This window comes from Ursus arctos, unplaced genomic scaffold (genome assembly GCF_023065955.2).
Source record: "Ursus arctos isolate Adak ecotype North America unplaced genomic scaffold, UrsArc2.0 scaffold_4, whole genome shotgun sequence".
NCBI lineage: Eukaryota > Metazoa > Chordata > Mammalia > Carnivora > Ursidae > Ursus > Ursus arctos.
This window is the reverse complement of record NW_026623056.1, coordinates 29,178,393-29,195,580: the sequence shown is the minus strand read 5'-3', so window position 1 is coordinate 29,195,580 and position 17,188 is coordinate 29,178,393. Positions and strand designations below refer to the sequence as shown.

The 17,188-nt window shown below is 42.8% G+C and overlaps 1 protein-coding gene across 9 annotated transcripts in view; it reads left to right on the top strand.

Annotated features, from left to right (window-relative positions):
• The window catches only part of KALRN (kalirin RhoGEF kinase), a 642,459-nt gene that overhangs the window by 258,258 nt on the left and 367,013 nt on the right, over positions 1 to 17,188 (top strand). For all 9 annotated transcript variants that reach the window (XM_057306496.1, XM_048214817.2, XM_044382637.3 and 6 more), the window contains exon 7: positions 16,083 to 16,274. In XM_057306496.1, coding sequence (XP_057162479.1) covers positions 16,083 to 16,274 — 192 coding nt within the window. The remainder of the gene's footprint in view (positions 1 to 16,082; positions 16,275 to 17,188) is intronic.

Below are 17,188 nucleotides of genomic sequence, written 5' to 3'. Positions count from 1 at the left end.
GGTAGAGCTTGTCAGCCTGAATTTTAAAAATCTGCAACAACAACAAGATCCAAGTATAGATTGTCTATAGAAGACACACTTTGGATTCAAAGATTATAATACATTGGAAGTAAAAGGTTAGAAAAGATGTATTATGCAAACAGCAACCACAAGAAAGCCAGAATGGCTACATTAATAACAGACTTTTAAATAGACTTTAAAACAAAAAATGTTACTAGAGAAACAGAGGGACATTTTGTAATGATAAAAGGGTTACTCCTTCAGGAAGGTATAACAATTGTCTGAACATATATGTACCTAACAACAGAGCACCAAAATACTTGAAATGAAACTGACAGAAATGAAGGGAGAATACATCCTGTAATAAAAGAGACTTCAACACTCTCATTTTTAATAATGGACAGAACAACTAAGCAGAAGATAAGTGGGAAAATAGAAAACTTGAAGCAAGGAAGTAGAGGATATAAATCAAATTGACCTAACAGACATCTTGGAATACTCCATCCAGCAACAGCAGACCATACATGTTTCCCAAGGGTACATGAAAATTGTCTGGGATAGATCATGTGCTAGGTCATAAAACAAACCTTAATAAACAGAAAGGATACAAATAATATAATTATGCCCACAATGGAATAAAATTAGAAATCAACAACAGAAAGAAATTTGGGATATTTGCAAATATGTGGAAATTAAGTAACACATTCCTAAATATACAATGAGTCAAAGAAGAAATAAAAAAGAAATTGGAAGGGCGACTGGGTGGTTCAGTCAGTTAAGTGTCCAACTCTTGATTTCAGCTCAGGTCATGATCTCCGGTTTGTGAGACTGAGCCCTATGTTGGGCTCCACACTGGGTGTGGGGTCTGCTTGGGATTCTCTCTCTCCCTCTGCCCCTCCCCACTGCTCACACATGTTCTCTCTCCTTCTAAAAAAAGAAAAGAAATTGGAAAATACTTTGAGATGAATGAAAATGAGGCACAACATACCAAAATTTAAAGGATACACCTAACAGTGCTTAGAGAGAAATTCATAGTTGTAAATACCTGTATTTAAAAATTCTGAAATTAATAACCTAGCCTTCTACCTTAAGGCCCTGGAAAAAGAACATAAAGGAGGCAGAAATAAGGAAATAATAAAGATTAGAGTTGAAATTAATGAATTAGAGAATAGAAAAACAACAGAAAAGTCAGTGAAACCAAAAGCTGGTTCTTTGAAAAGATCAACAAAATTAACAAACCTTTAGCTAGAATGACCAAGAAAAACAAAATTACTAGAATCTGTGAAAAAGGAGACATTATTACCAACCTTACAGAAATAAAAAGGATTGTAAAGGAATACTAAAACAAATAATAGAATGCCAATAATTTAGAAACTTAGATGAAATGGGCAAAGATGAAGGCCCAGATGCCTTCACCACTAAATTGTAAGAAAGATTCAAAGAAAAATTAATACTTATTTTTCAGAAGCTTTCCCCCAAAATAGAAGAGAACGTTTTCCAACTCTTTCAGTTAGTCCAGTAATACCCTGATACCAAAACCAGACAAAAACATCACTCAAGAAAAGAAGGTACAGATTCATATTGCTTATGAGTATGGATGCAAAAATTCCAATAAAATACCAGCAAACTAAATACAGCAACATATAGAAAGAATTACATACTATGAACAATTGAATTTTTCCAAGATTGTGAGGTTGATTTAACATCAGTAAAGTAAAAAACAAAAGCCACATGATAATCCTAGTAGACTTAGAAAAAGCATTTAACAAAATCCAACACATTTTCATAATAAAAGCAACTAAATAGGAATAGAAGAGAACTTTCTCAACCTGTTAAAGGGCATCTATCTATGAAAAACCAACAGCTAATATCATACTTAATGTTTAAAGACTGGATATGTTCCACCTAAGACTGGGAACAAGACAAAGATGTTTGCTCTTGTCACTTTCTATTCAATATTGGAGGTTCTAGCCATGGCAATTATTCAGGAAAAAGAAAAAGCATCCAAATTAGAAAGGAGGAAGTAAAACTATTTCTATTCCTAGATAACATGACCTTGCATATAGAAAATCCTAAGCCATTCACTAAAAAACTATTAGAAGTAGTAAATGAGTTCAGTAAGATTACAGGATACACAATCAGTATACAAAAATCAATTGTATTTCTACATACTTACAATGAACAGTCTGAAAATGAAATTAAGACTGGATTAAGAAGATGTGGTCCATATATACAATGGAATATTACTCAGCCATCAGAAAGAATGATTACACAACATTTGCAGCAACATGGACGGGACTGGAGGAGATTATGCTAAGTGAAATAGGTCAAGCAGAGAAAGACAATTATCATATGGTTTCACTCATTTATGGAACATAAGAAATAGCAGGAAGATCGGTAGGAGAAGGAAGGGAAGAATGAAGGGGGGGTAAACAGAAGGGGGAATGAACCATGAGAGACTGTGGACTCTGGGAAACAAACTGAGGGCTTCAGAGGGGAGGGAGTGGGGGATTGGATAGGCCGGTGATGGTTATTAAGGAGGGCACATATTGCGTGGTGCACTGGGTGTTATATGCAAGTAATGAATCGTGGAACGTTGCATCAAGAACTGGGTATGTACTGTATGGTGACTAATATAACAAAACAAATATTATTAAGAATAAAAAAATGAAAATGAAATTAAGAAAACCATTCCATTTACAATAGCATCAAGAAGAATAAAATACTTGGGAAACTTTTAACAAAAGAGGTGTACTACTTGTTCTCTGAAAACTACAAAAACATTGTTGAAAGAAATTAAAGAGCTAAATAAAGGGGAAAGCATCTCATATTCATAGATTGAAAGACTTTATTGTTAAAATCACAATCAATCTACAGATTCAGCACATTCGTATCGGAATCACAGCTGGCTTGTAGAAGCTGATTCTCAAATTCACATGGAATTACATGGGACCCAGAATAGCCAAAACAATCTTGAAAGAGTGGGAGGACTCCTATTTCCTGACTTCAGATCTTTCCACAAAGTAATAGTAATCAAGACAGTATGGTACCAGCATGGGATAGACATATAGATCAATGGAACAGAATTGAGAATCTGTAAACAAACCCATATGTCTGTGGTCAGCTGAGCTTTGACAAAGGTACCAAGACCATTTAATTTGGAAAGAATAGTTTTTTTCAACAAATGGTGCTGGAACAACTAGATAGCCCATGCAAAAGAATGAAGTTGGACCCTGTCCTCACGTTAAATTAAAAACATATAAATTGGACTTCATCAAAATTTAAAAACTTTGTGCTTCAAATGATATAATCAAGAAGGTGAAAAGATAACTCACAGAAGGGAGAAAGTGTTTGCAAACCACTTATCTGATAAGTGACTTGCATATAGAATATATAAGGAATTCTTACAAGTCAATAAGAAAAGACAACCTAATTAAAAAATGAACGAAGGAGGGACACCTGGCTGGCTCAGTCAGTAGAGCATACCACCCTTGATCTTGAGGTCATGAGTTCAAGCCTCATGCTGGGCATAGAGCTTACTTAAAAAAAAATGGACAAAGGATCAGTATTGATATGTCTTCAGAGAAGATATACAGATGGTCAATAAGTACATGAAAAAATGCTTGACGTTGATAGTCATCAGGGAAACGCAAATCAAAACCACAATGAGATATCATTTTACACCCATTAGAATGATTAGTCAGATAATAGCAAATGTTGGCAAGGACATTGAGAAATCCAAACCCTCTTACACTCCTTCATACACTGAAGGAATGTAACACGGTGTGGCCCTTTGGAATATAGTCTGGCAGTTCCTCCAACAGTTAAACATAGAGTCACCATATGTCCCAGTGATTCAATTCCTATGTATATACCCAAGAGAAATGAAAACATATGTTCACACAAAATGTCCACACATTGTACACAAGTGTTTATAGAAACATTATTCATAATAACCAAAAGATGGAAATAACCCAAATTGTCCATCAACTGATGAATGGATAAACAAAATATGGTATATACATATAATGGAATATTATTTGCCCATAAAAAGGAATGAAGTGTCGATACATACTTGTTGGATAAATAAGGATATTAAGCATGCCACAGCATCTGTTGCCAACCTGGAACAGAGTTTGGGCAGCAAGGATGTAGGACTGGTAAGGTGGGGCCTTCACTTCTTCAGGAGCCCTATAGGACATGACTCTAGCAGAAGTTGAACAACCCTTGGAAGGCAGGGGATGGAGTGGGCTTGGGACCCGGGTTTCTTACAAGGTCCCCAGGTGATACACACTAAATTCCAGGAACTAGTGGACTAGATGATCTTTCACATTCCACCTGACCTCGAACATCTTTGCTTCTGAGGTGCTAATCCTAAAGGTGGATATAAAACAACTAAAATGTGTCCCTCTCTGACGAGAATGAATATGATCCTGTGTTTGCTGTCAACACTGGGATTCCTAAGGCAGGCCTTCTGAGGAAACCTATACTTGTAAAATATTGCACATATCACCAGCCAGACCTATTCTTACGAATCAAGTTGAACAGGATGCAGTGTTTGTATCTCCACAAACAGCCATGTGGGTGGAATTTCGCTCTTCTTCCAGCTCAGTAGGAGGATTAGATTTTATTTTCTGATCTGCTCAGTATCCATTTTTGAATCCTTGCTCTTGGCACCATTGTCAGCATTAAACTTGTCCTAAGGAGAGAAGAAGATGCTTTGGAGGGGGCCTGGGGCAACTGGTGCACATGGCTAAGGCAGCAGTCCTCACCCTGGCTGCCCACTGTCGTCTCCTGGGGAAGTTTGAAAAAACACCCCATCTGGGCCCTACTCTCCTGGACTCTGATTTACCTGTGCTGGGGTAGAGCCCGGGAAATAGGTACAAGTTTGAGAACCAGTTTGAGAATCACTGGCTGCAGGTGAAGAGAAAAAGCAGCTGACAATAGCCAGGGGTCAGACTCGGAAACTACTGCATAATGAGCCTGTGGAACTAGAGGTGAGGATTTCCCTTCAAGGTCAGGAGGATCTAGAGAGGAGTATCTGTCTTTACTCCTTACTCCTAGCTCCCCATCCCAACCTTTCTAGGTGGCCCATTTACCTTTGCCCACTGGTCTCTAATCAGCTGTGTTTTAGGGATTGGCTTCAATTCAACAGAAAAACACAGGGAGGCTCCTTGGCTGCTGCAACAGAGGCTTTCTCGGCCTTGTCCTGATGCACAGTGCTGGCTCTTCTCACCAGTTACCCAGTCAACTGGGTCCCTTCTGAAAGCCTGCTCTGAGCTGATCCACAGGGCTTGGCTGACCACTCAGATTTCTGACTTGTGGCTGACACTGGCCTGGTTCAACCTTCTCTCTTAATCATACACCCCCTCTGGGCCCCAGACTTCCCTCTTCCTCCTCACTCCTGATTCTCTACGCACAGCCCTGGTTCCTCTTTTATGGCTTCAATCCACTGCTCTCTGGGGCCTTCTGTCAGCATGTTCCTTGCCCTCAGGTTATTTGCTGGGCCCTCTTGGTGTGTACCCCTTGAGCCTTGTGGCTCAGTTGACCCACACGCTCTTACATATGCACATGCCGCCACTGCCTGCTCTCTGATAGGTCTGCAACTGCCAAGGAGTTAATTTGTCTGAAATTCAGCCAAAGCTGACTCATGCCTCTTCTTTGAGGTCTCCTGGAGCCAAATGAAAAGCATGAAATGGTCTATGAAACCTAGCACGTCAGATGAGATAATGTACACAGAAGTCATAAACTGTAAAGCATGACACAAATATAAAATATTGATTATAATAAGCAGCAGTAACGTTGCATATGCCATTCTGGGGCATGGGTGGTAGCCAGCCCGGAGTACCAGATAAGGGACAGAGACTGATGAAGGACATACAGGGAGTTTGAGAATTGAGAGGTCAGGACCAGGTAGGCATATGGGAAGGGAACTTTACGAAAAGCAGAGGTCGGAATGCCTGACACAGCCGGAGGCCCACAAATAAGCAAGAGCTAAAAGATTCCCATCAGTAAGTCCTTTTGGCTCTACCCTCAAAATATATCCAGAATCTGGTCACTTATCACCACCTCCACGGCCACCACCCTGGTCCAAGCTGCCATCAGTCCTACCTGGACTATTGTTGTAGCTCCTGCCTGGGCTCCCTGCTGCTTCCTTTGTTCCCTTGTGGTCCATTCTCAACACAACTGCCTGAATGTCCCTGCCAAGAATAAGATACATCATATTGTGCCACTCCTCCACTCAAAAATGCTTTAATGTCTTCCTGTCCTTCTCAGGATACAAGCTGACATCCCCTACCATGGCTTACAAGGCTCTACATGGTCTGGACCCCAGTTACTTCTCAGATCTCAGCCTCTACCACCTACTCATCTGCTCTAGTCACCCTGGGCTTCTTGCCGTTTCTTGAACCCACCAAGGGTATTCTTGCCTTGTGGTCTTCGCTCCTGCTGCCCCCTCTAGCTGGAGCTTCTTCCTGCCCACAGCCATATATTCACTCTCTCACTTCATTCAGGGATAAGCTCAGGTCTCACCCCTGACTTCAGGGGTCAGCCTGCCCTGACTTCCCTGTCCCATCACATACTATACTTTTCTCAGCTATATTTTATGCAGAACTGAAATAAGAAAGATATAGTAATGTTTATTAATTTATTGTCTGACTCTTCTACTAAACTGTAAGTTCCATGTGCATAGGAATTTTGTCGGTCGTATTCCCTGTTTGCACGGTGTCTTGCATTGTTGAATGAATAGTTGAGTAAGACAGCAGATTTAAACTCCAGCAATAAGGCAAGACATCGATTAAAGGAGCAAAGAGTCGCCTTAATCCTGAGCTTTCCAGAGCCTCTGCAGAGATGGGGACCTGTTCTTCAGGGTGACTGACCTTGGGTTTTCAAGTGAAGATTATTGCTCTAAGGAGGGAGAGGACAAGAGACTCCTGCCCATTTTAGAGTTGGGCTATTCTGGGAAGTTTGAGGACAAGTCAAGGGCCCCAAAGGGGAGACTTCAGAGATGTAGAAATTTTTATTGAATTCTCTCTCTAGGAGCCCTACTTCTCTGAGACACGAGGCTTTGAATCTTTGGGAGAAACTTCTCTTCATCACCTTCCCTCTCCCTTTAGGGACGTCCTTCACCAGCCCAACTGCTTTCACATCTATGGCAAAGTAAAACAGGGTGGTGGAAAGAGCATGAGCACGAGGTGCTAACTGTTGCTTTGTGTTTCCTGCCTGGTTGTATGATCATGGGCCAGTTGTTTCAATTTCTCCGAGCCTTACCACTGCGTCTGTAAATGGGGGGGTGGGGAGATAAGGATAGTGCCTGTAAATGGGGGGGTGGGGAGATAAGGATAGTGCCTTTGCCAGGGGTGTTATAAGGATGAGATGTGATCATGCATTTTAAGCACAACATTTGGCACAATGTTGTGCTTGGCAAACGTTCAGGTATTATTGTCAGGGTCGGGAGTGCTAGAAGAAACAGTTCTCCTTGTTCTCAGAGTTCCTGTCTACAGAGCTTCTCAAACTTTAATGTGCATGCATATCACTTGGGACAATCTTGTTAAAATGCAGATTCTAATCAGAAAGTTGGGAAGGAGCTTGACATTCTGCATTTCTAACCAGCTCCCAGGCTGTGCCAATGCACAGATCGAGCTCTGAATAGCCAGGCCTACAAAAGAAAGGGCTGAGGGAGAAAATACTGGTGAGTATATTTCCATGAAGTGTTGTAGCCTCTGAGTTCAATTTTAAAGGCAACCTGAAATTACTGTATTATAACCCAGAAGAGCTAGCTACATTGATCCCAACCACTTTCCCCAACGGTGTCCCGGATCTGATTCCAGTCATACTCATTCTTCCCTAACATGGGAATCCTGCAACACTGCCTCCTACAAAGGTACTCACCACTTCAAGAAGTTTCACTCTGGGCTGAGAAGGGAGAGAGAGACCGGTTTCTCTTTTACTGAAATCTGCTCCTGGGTTTCCTTGGCCCTCGGACATATGGCCAGGCACTTGTTTTCATGGCTGTTTAATGGTTTGTAAAGCAATTGCTGGAGGAAACATTGCTACAGCAAGCCAGGCGAGAGGGACAGAGGGATTCACGGGCCAACGTTATCTTTGCTGAGCAGGGGGGCTGCTCCAACTTCTTTCGTCTCTCCACCCGACAGTGACAGATGGCTTCCACATGGTTTGACCTACTGTCTGGCCAGACCTGACCAGATAGTCATCCATCAACTGCCCTATTTGGCCCCCTCGAGGGCACCCTGTGGTTTGTGGGAGGCAGAAGTTGGAGGTTTCATTTAGAGCTCATCACATCTCATAGCTATTGTAGTAGAGTTTCAAGCATGGACAGTTCTTATTCCAGATGTTACTATCCCCATGGCCATATGTTTCGAGGTGGGATCAGCAGGTTTACATGGTAATGTTAAACTAATTAATCATAAACTGATGCTTTAACAGCATCAGGACCCAAAGTGGGTTTGGTACTAGCAAAGATGTAAGCAATACATATGGTATCATTAAGCTGGAAAGAGGAGGTGAGGCTCAGCTTTTCCATTGCTCTGGCACGATCTGTCTTCTTACTGATACTGAATGCTACTCACGAAGCCTCTGAAAGCTGTATGGGAAAATCTCCAAGTATTTTTCCTTATGGCTCTCTCTGAGTGTGACAAAACAAAAACTTAAATTAATATAAGCTGCAGGGCATGAGAAAAAGATAGCTATGAACAGAGGGGTCATGCAGACTAGGAACCAGGAGACTAGGGTCTACTCCCAGTCAGCCTCTCTTTCGGTGACTTGGAACATACCACCTAATTGACTTAACAAATTTTGAAACACCTCCTGGGTGGATTCAAAAAATGTCTGGGTTTTATTGTTTTTTTTCCTAACTGTAAAATGAGACTGTTACATGAACTTGGCTTCTCAAAAAACTTTAAATGAAGTGTGTTTATATTCTTTTCCTTATTAAAGCAGTATTTGCTCATTAAAACTTATCTGTTTCACTGGTAGTAAATTGTGCCTTACTTAAAAAAAAAAAAAAGAAGAAGCTTTATTAAAGTAAAAAGAGATGGGGGAGTTTTAGTAATTACAACTTTCATGGAATGCAACCTGACCAGATTCATGAAAAAAAAATGCATTAAAATAACTTTGAAATCAAAAAATTTTAAAATACATTAAAATAATTTTGAAACTAAAAAATATTTAAAATATCAAATCTATTAAAATTAAAAATACTCTGCAACCCCTAGCATTATTTTTAGAGGCAAAAAGCCCCAAACTAGAAACAATCTTTGTGCCTCAATAAAAAGAATGAGTTCGATAAAAATAAAAGGTTGGATATAAATTCCCCCTTCATCCCAACACCCATAGATAGCTGATGCTTTGATGTATTAACATCAGTGGTGAGAGGAAGAGCTAGGGGATAAAATAAAATACTATATATTTCCTCTCTATAGTTTTAGAACATTTTCCCCCAAGTACTAAAAATATGTGTATCCCAAAATTATTTTTTAAAATGCTTCTCTGTACATGAAAGAATTGAGATGACAAAAAGAGCCTAGAGGAAGTTCCTACCACCATGCATATCTGTGTAAAGTAAGCATTCAATAGCTACTAACATTTGGGTGTGCCTCCCTGGTATACATAATGTTAGTAATATGTATATTCTCAGCCGAGGCCCTGCTGTTTATATATTTCGTATTTAGCATTTTGATTTAACATCCGGTTTTCATTTGACCCAGGTGATTTTGCTGAGTACATTGGCCCTTGGCCGGGTGTTTGCCTGGCTTCCTTCCCTTGACTTTAGGATTTGGAGAGTCAAGATCTCCACGTCTTGTCTGGACTGAGCCCCTTTCAGGAAGGTGGCCCCTATACGTGGCCTCACCTCCTGTGGTGATCTTAAGGGATCACAACTTCCATTTTCGTAATAATAATTTAAAAGCTGCAGCCCCTTAACGAATGGAATTGGGAACCCTATGTGCAGAACTCATTCTTCCCAGAGATGAGATAGCTCTTCCGTGGCTCCCCGTCTCTGAATGCAAGAAGCATCACCCCTGGATGACGAGGTGAAGTGCCGCAGGCCTGGCCTGAGGAGGAGGCTTCTGCCACCTTTGGCAGTAGGGTCAGTGATGAGGCAGAGGACTGTCCCCTCGTGTGAGGACAAGGCATACCCACTTCTGGATACTCAGGATATGCCAGAGTGCTGGAGATGCCCTAAGAAAGCTATCCCAAGAGACAAAGACCTCTGCTTTTCCAACTTATGGTAGGAAAGGACACCGCGTGTGTTGCAACGGCATGGCTCACAGAGTGATTCACTTGCTGATTATGAATTTCTGATCTCTCTGGGTCAAGGAAAAACCTGTGGACAATCCAGGACCCCAGACCCTTGAATCCTAGGAAAAGGGTCTCTGCCAACAGGGGAGGTACGGCGTGCAGGGCAGTGTCCTGGCAAGCGACGAGAGCAGCTTTGCCTGCTGTAGGGCTGGGCACACGTGACAGGCTCCTGTGGAAAGGGACTCCTCACCAGGGACAGCAGGGGACACTGTCGCATGTTCTCTGTGAAGTACAATGGGACATTGGATTGTTGAAATATCTGCCTCTTGTTGGAATAGTTGATAATTTTTCTGTTTGTTATGCTTTTTACTAATCCTTTGATTTGGTTTGCACTTAATTTGGTGAGTTAGTACCAGTGTTCTGGAACTGGATGAGGGAAAAGAAAGGTCATTCATCGAATTATCAGTTCTATGTCAGACAACAGACCAGATACTTTATGTTATCTCACGTAACCCACAGGAGAGAGTGTCTGATTCGGCATGGGGACATATGACCAAGGTGTAAAATTCACCCCTACTTTTAGGAGTGAAGTGAATGGGGTTCAGATAGTACACACAGTCAGCAGTGATCTGCTCTTGCCATCAACCCCTGGCCCCGAGCTTAGGGTTACCAAAATGATAGCTTCTATCAAATGATTATTTCTAGAAGAACCAGTATCTCCTTCAGAGTGTACTATGTAAGAAACTTCATTTAGGGAGAAAATTTAGCTGGGTTCTTAAATGAAAAGTTATGATTATCTTGCCAGCAACTTTGCCTGCTTTTGTGGCCAGTGAGGGCAGCCAGGAGCCAGGTTCAAAGTGAGAATGTTTTGGCAGGACCGAAAACTTTCATCATGGTTCTGCCAACTAGTTCTTCCAGGAGGGTGACTTGCTTCACTGATTTCAGTTATTCACAGCAGGGGGCAAGGCCCTGGGAGAAGGGCCGTCCATCCTATGATGTCCAATTAATGACTGCAGGAACGAAACAGGAAAACAGAATTTAGGCAACAAAAGCGGAAGCCGGGTGTAAGTATAGAGGGCTTTTGAGTTAGCGAGATTTTTGCAGCAATTTAGTTATATTTTCCACTTGTGATCAAAGTGATGGTGAGAGGGAGAGGCCTCAGCAGGATGGCAGGTGGGACGGGGTGGGTCATGCCACACGCTGTGCTGCAGGTGCACCGCATATCGCAGAGTAGATCCTGTTTACATCTTGGACTGTGTGATACTGTGAATAATGATAATGTTAATTGCACTGCATCTATGTGAGGGATTTAAATTAATAAAGCAGTTTTGAGGTAAGAGCTTAAGAAAATACACACAAAGCCAGAATTATTAATCACATTGCTAACTTCTGGCCCAGGAAACTAGTTAGTCTAGGCAGCTCAGCTCAGGGGATGGGGCTGACGAGGGGAACATCTGGTCCTTGGTCACCCGGAGGCTGAAGAACTCAGGGGACCCAGCCGCAGCAGTGGCCCGCACATGACAGGCCAGAGAGCAGAACCAGGATGAAGGGCTGAGACATGTGGACAGCCAAGGGTGGGCTGTGTCCACTCCAGGGTAGGCAGCGCTGTTCTCCCTGTCTCACCCCGTGCAGACTTTTCCTTGCTGACCCCTGAGCACACAGAGCAGTCTTCTAAAAGCATAAATCAGATTATGTTACTCTTGTTGAAAACATTCCTGTTGCACATGGACCCTTGAAATCGTTGAATTACCCTTGTTTCTTCAGTGAATGCCTTTCCTCCTCCATAGAAGAGGGTTTGGGGAGAGGAGTAGATTTAGTCAGTATTCCCCTAGTCAGCACTGAAGATAAGACCAAAGAGGGGCACCTGGGTGGCTTGTCAGTTGGGTCTCCAACTCTTGGTTTTGGCTCAGGTCACGATCTCGGGGTTGTGGGTTCGAGCCACATAGTGTTCCGTGATGGGCATGGAGCCTGCTTGGGATTCTGTCTCTGCCCCTCCCCCGTTCACTCTCTTTCTCTAAAATAAATAAATAAACAAACAAACAAACAGAAGAAAACTGTGACCTCCTAAGTTCTTTCTACACTGAATCTGGAACTGACCCTGCTTACTCAAACAGAATGCCTGAGATTATTTAGTTCAACACCCTCCTTTTAAGGATAAAGAACCTGAGGCACAGGGGAGGCAAGTGACATCCTAGGTGAGCGTTAGAGCTGGACCAGAGCTCTTGTCTCCGGACTCCTGGCCAAGGGACTTTGATGCCCCTGACTGATGGACAGCTCTGTAGATAGAAGGGACTTTTTGGCTGGTAAGAAAGAATAGCAGGGCCAGATTGGAGGGAATAGAGGAAGCACCTGGTAGGGAATGGAAAGGCTGTAACGATAGAAAATATCTCTTCCTGTTGGCCATGTCCCCGGGGCAAACATGACTCCCAAATGCTCCTTAATGGGGGCATAAACAGTGACACAGAAGAACCACAGGGATGGATTGACCAAAGGCCATGACGTGTCATTTATGCATAGTGACTAAGCACCCCTATTTGTTCAGACTTTTAACCCAGATCTTTAACCTTACTCTTTCCTTTTAAGTCATCGGAGACCTTCTCTACCATTCCTCTCTTTTCATTTGGTTTTTGGCTGCTATTTAGAATCTAGCTGTGCATTTGTCTTGGGTTCTAGGCTGAAGGAAGATGAAGAAGGTGATCATGATGAACCTGGACCACGTGACTTGCCTGCAGTGTTTTGCTATTTTGAAAAGGGGGCTGGAGAGAACAATAATGAGCAAATTCATGAGTCAACATTATATTTATACCTCTATTGTGAGGAATACTCCTTCTACTTCTTTTGTGAAGCATAATCATTTGTTAGTTTTAGTAAGACATTTCTCTGCCCACTGATAAGGAAACAAAAAGGCATTTACTGTGCTAGTCTCTAGAATGTGAAATGTAAGCTGTGGTCTTTTGTTTGTTTGTTTGTTTTTAGCTTTCATTTGTGATCACAGGCTTCAGGGCTGAAGGGGGCCTTGGAGGACTGCCAGCCTCACCACCCCCTTCTGTGCAGGAAGCCCCTTCCCAACATCTGACTAGTGGTTCTGATCCCTTTCCTCTGCATCCCCGCAGCAAGTTGCCTGCCTCTGTAGAAACACTTACTTCATTTTGCTCTAAATTGCAGTGATTTGAGGGCTTTTCTTGTCTCAGCTGTGAGCCCCTGAGGGCAGGAATCCTGTCTCATTCCTCTTTGATCTCCCACAGCCCCCAACACAGAGCCTGGCCAACTCTCCATAAATATTTGAATGAGTGACAAAGTGTTAACAGCCTCCAGAGGCAGCCACAGTTAGACATCTCTAATAGCTAGAAAGTTCTTCCTAAAAGTGAGGCAGAAGTGTGCCTCCCTATGTTCTCTGTGGGGAGAGAATGTAAACAGGCAGTGATGACAAAAGGCCAGGCATCCATAAGATGTCCATGAGGGACCCTGGGGAGAGGCTGGTGCCCAGCTCTTGTTGCTTTTCTTGCTTCCCATCTGGCCAAAGCACCCAAGGTCTTTCCCAGGACAGGAAAACCCAATAACACTAGATAAATCTGGATAAATGTGGGGTGGGGAGGAGGGTTTTCAGGATTTGAATCCAGTTTGGAAGGACAACTCTATCACACACTGTCAATGTTGCACTACATTCCCTCACCTGGCCCCGAAGGTCAAATGCAGGTGGCTCCCATATAAACGGATAGCTTCCTGCGTTTCTCTGCCCATGGTCATGCTCTGACCTGGGGGGTGTGCTTGGCCTGTGCGTAGGTCAAGCTGGAAATGGAGTTACTCCAGAGGAACCCTCAACTATGAGCAATTGGACTTGGTGCATGAATGCCCCAGATACCTCACTTCCCAGTGAGACGGCCCAGAAGTTGTTCCACACAGTTGCTCAAAAGGCTTAAGGAGGGATGACCTCTAATTGTTTGTAGCGTTAACCCATTAATAAATACATCCTTTATTCATTTTCTTTCCTTTTTTCTTTCACTTGCCCACTCCCTCACCTTGCATTCTGCAGTCACTTCTAAATAAGTCATCCAACCCAAATCCTTGTCTCAAGGTCTGCTTTGGAGGCAACCCAAACTAAGACAATGACACAAGCAGGAAATTTGGGGGAATCCAAATGTCATTCCCTTAGAAGACAGAACTATTAAAATCAGTACATGCCTTTTTTTTCCCACCCTCTCTCTCTCCTTTCTTTCCAAGTACAGAGTTGGTTTTTCTGTCAGTTCTATAAATAGAGTTTAATTTTAAGTGGAATCTGTGTCCTAACTCAGAAAACAAGGCTGATAATGACTCCTAAATCTTTGAAGGATTGTTATTTCAAATAACAAGACTCAGTAATATTCTAGCTCTATTAAGGAAATGTACTGCGTCAGAAAGGTCTTAGGCCAGACTAAAGAAAAAGATTACACAGGGGGTCATTAGACATCAGGATGGACTTGTGTGTGAGCACTACACTTAACCTTTTAAACTTCTACAGAGGCCTTTTAAATGAAGAGGGACCTTATCAACCTAGCTCAGGTTTAGGATGGAGGGCTTGAGATCAGGGACAGTTAAGATGAGTAAGGACCATGAAGGAGGAGGGGAACGAAAATAAAGAACCTTCATTTACCCAATATTAATGAACTACTCCTGAGCTCATAATAGAGCTAGGAGAAAATGCCATTGCTGAAGAATATTTATTGTCATTCGAGAAGATTTGTAACAAAGAACTAAGGTGCGCAAGCAACTTGCCGCCCTAGTCCTTCTTCAGGCAGACATTGTGTGATTCAGAAAAGCTCCCTGTGGATGCCACAATATTACTTGATTGTTTTGACACCTGAGACAATTAATAGGAGGTAGCAGCTAAAAATAATCATGCTCGCTACTGTCTTATGTTTGTGGGGGTTTTCTTTTGCCTTGTTCCTTCCTGGAGGGTTTTCTGTTGGCCTGGTAGGAAACAACACACATGGTCATGAATTTTTAATTGACAATCAAAGATGGGAATGATTGTAAACAAAACACATGATGAGAGAAGTCAGCAGGGCCAGCAGAGCCCTACGGATAATCCACAGATACCTTTTTGGGATTAGGTAGGGAAATATCCCTAAGTCTGGTAGTGATTTTTAAAAAAAAAAAAAAAAGGATTCCACTGTTTTTTGTTTTTTTATTTGTTTGTTTTTTTAATTTAAATTCAATTAGCCAACATATAGTACATCATTGGTTTCAGATGTAGATTTTTAGCTGGAAGAATGTTGTTGCTTCAAATGCTGTCTTTATTTAAATCCTGACTGATGGCTAGTGTCCCAGTTTTTTGGTAGGGAGAGGAGTAAGCCTTCAGCAAATTCTTCTGTTGGTGATAGGAAGATGTGTAGTCGTCCTGCCCGTTGTTGGCAGCAGTAACGCCCTGGGGCTAGCTCTCTCTTGAGCAAGGGAGGTGCCTTTTGCCCTAGTTTGAGCCTCTATTCCCAGAGAGTGATTCTTGGAAGCACCACGCTCCTGTGATGTGACCTCGTAAGATGAGTGTGGGGGTTACTAAGGCCGTCCGTGTAAAGCGACCACATTCATGTGCATTAATAGTTGACACAAAAATTAGGTTGGTCCCCAGAAGGAAAGAGCTCAGTTACTGTACCGCCTATCAGGTGAAATTTCATGTTGCAGACAGACTTCCCTTGGGCCAAAAACGGGTACACTAGTGTGGACTGTACCAGCCTCTCTCAGACTCTTTGAGTAGCCTCCTTCCCCAAATACTCACCCACCCCCAGATGCGCTCGGTGGGTGTTGTTCCAGCTTGCCCCACTGAGCGCTCCTTCTCCTCTGCTTCCCAGAATGCCTATGTCAACATCAACCGCATCATGTCCGTGGCTTCCCGCCTCTCTGAGGCCGGTCATTATGCCTCGCAGCAAATCAAGCAGATTTCCACCCAGCTGGACCAGGAGTGGAAGAGCTTCGCGGCCGCGCTGGATGAGCGCAGCACCATCCTCGCCATGTCTGCGGTGTTCCACCAGAAGGCCGAGCAGGTGAGGCCAAGGGAGCTGCTGTGGTGGCTGTTGCTCGGAAGGGTGGGAATACATACGCTGTCTGTGTAGAGAGCCCCTCCTCTCTCCCCGAAACACTCAAGACCCTGCTGAGGCATTGCAGTGGTAACCCGTGTTCTACTGCTTTCCTGGCTCCTGTGTATGCAAGGACACATTGTTCACTCTGGGTGGCTTTGCTTAACATCCAAACAAGAAGGAACCTGGAGCTGTTTACACTCTGTTTGGTAGTTTCTGGTTGTATGTGCATGTGCATGTGTGTTGACTACATTCTCAGAGCATAGAAAGAAGGCGTGAAACTAAATACTGATCATCGAGTGCTGAGAGCAGGGGGAAATCAATCTTCCATGAAGCATTTGCTATGGATAGTAATAATGTAATAGTTACACAACAGGTAGAAATAGTAACTATTTGTTGCTATGTACATACTGGCATTGGTCAGTGACATTACTCACCCATTTTACAGAGAGGAGCACTGCCGCTCAGAGAGATTAAGTCACCTGCCTAGGAACCAGTGGTGTGTTGGAGCTGGCTCTAAGCAGCCTGTGGAGAGCCAGATGTCAAATGTTCAGGAAATTTGTGAGCTGATTACTAAACATAGCCATTACTTAAAACTAAATTTTATAAATTTACAGTAAATATAAGTCAAGCAGAGAAAGACAACTATCATATGATTTCTCTCATCTATGGAACATAAGAACTAGGATGATCAGTAGGGGAAGAAAGGGATAAAGAAAGAGGGGGTAATCAGAAGGGGGAATGAAACATGAGAGACTATGGACTATGAGAAACAAACTGAGGGCCTCAGAGGGGAGGGGGTGGGGGAATGGGATAGGCCGGTGATGGGTAGTAAGGAGGGCACGTATTGCATGGTGCACTGGGTGTTATACACAACTAAT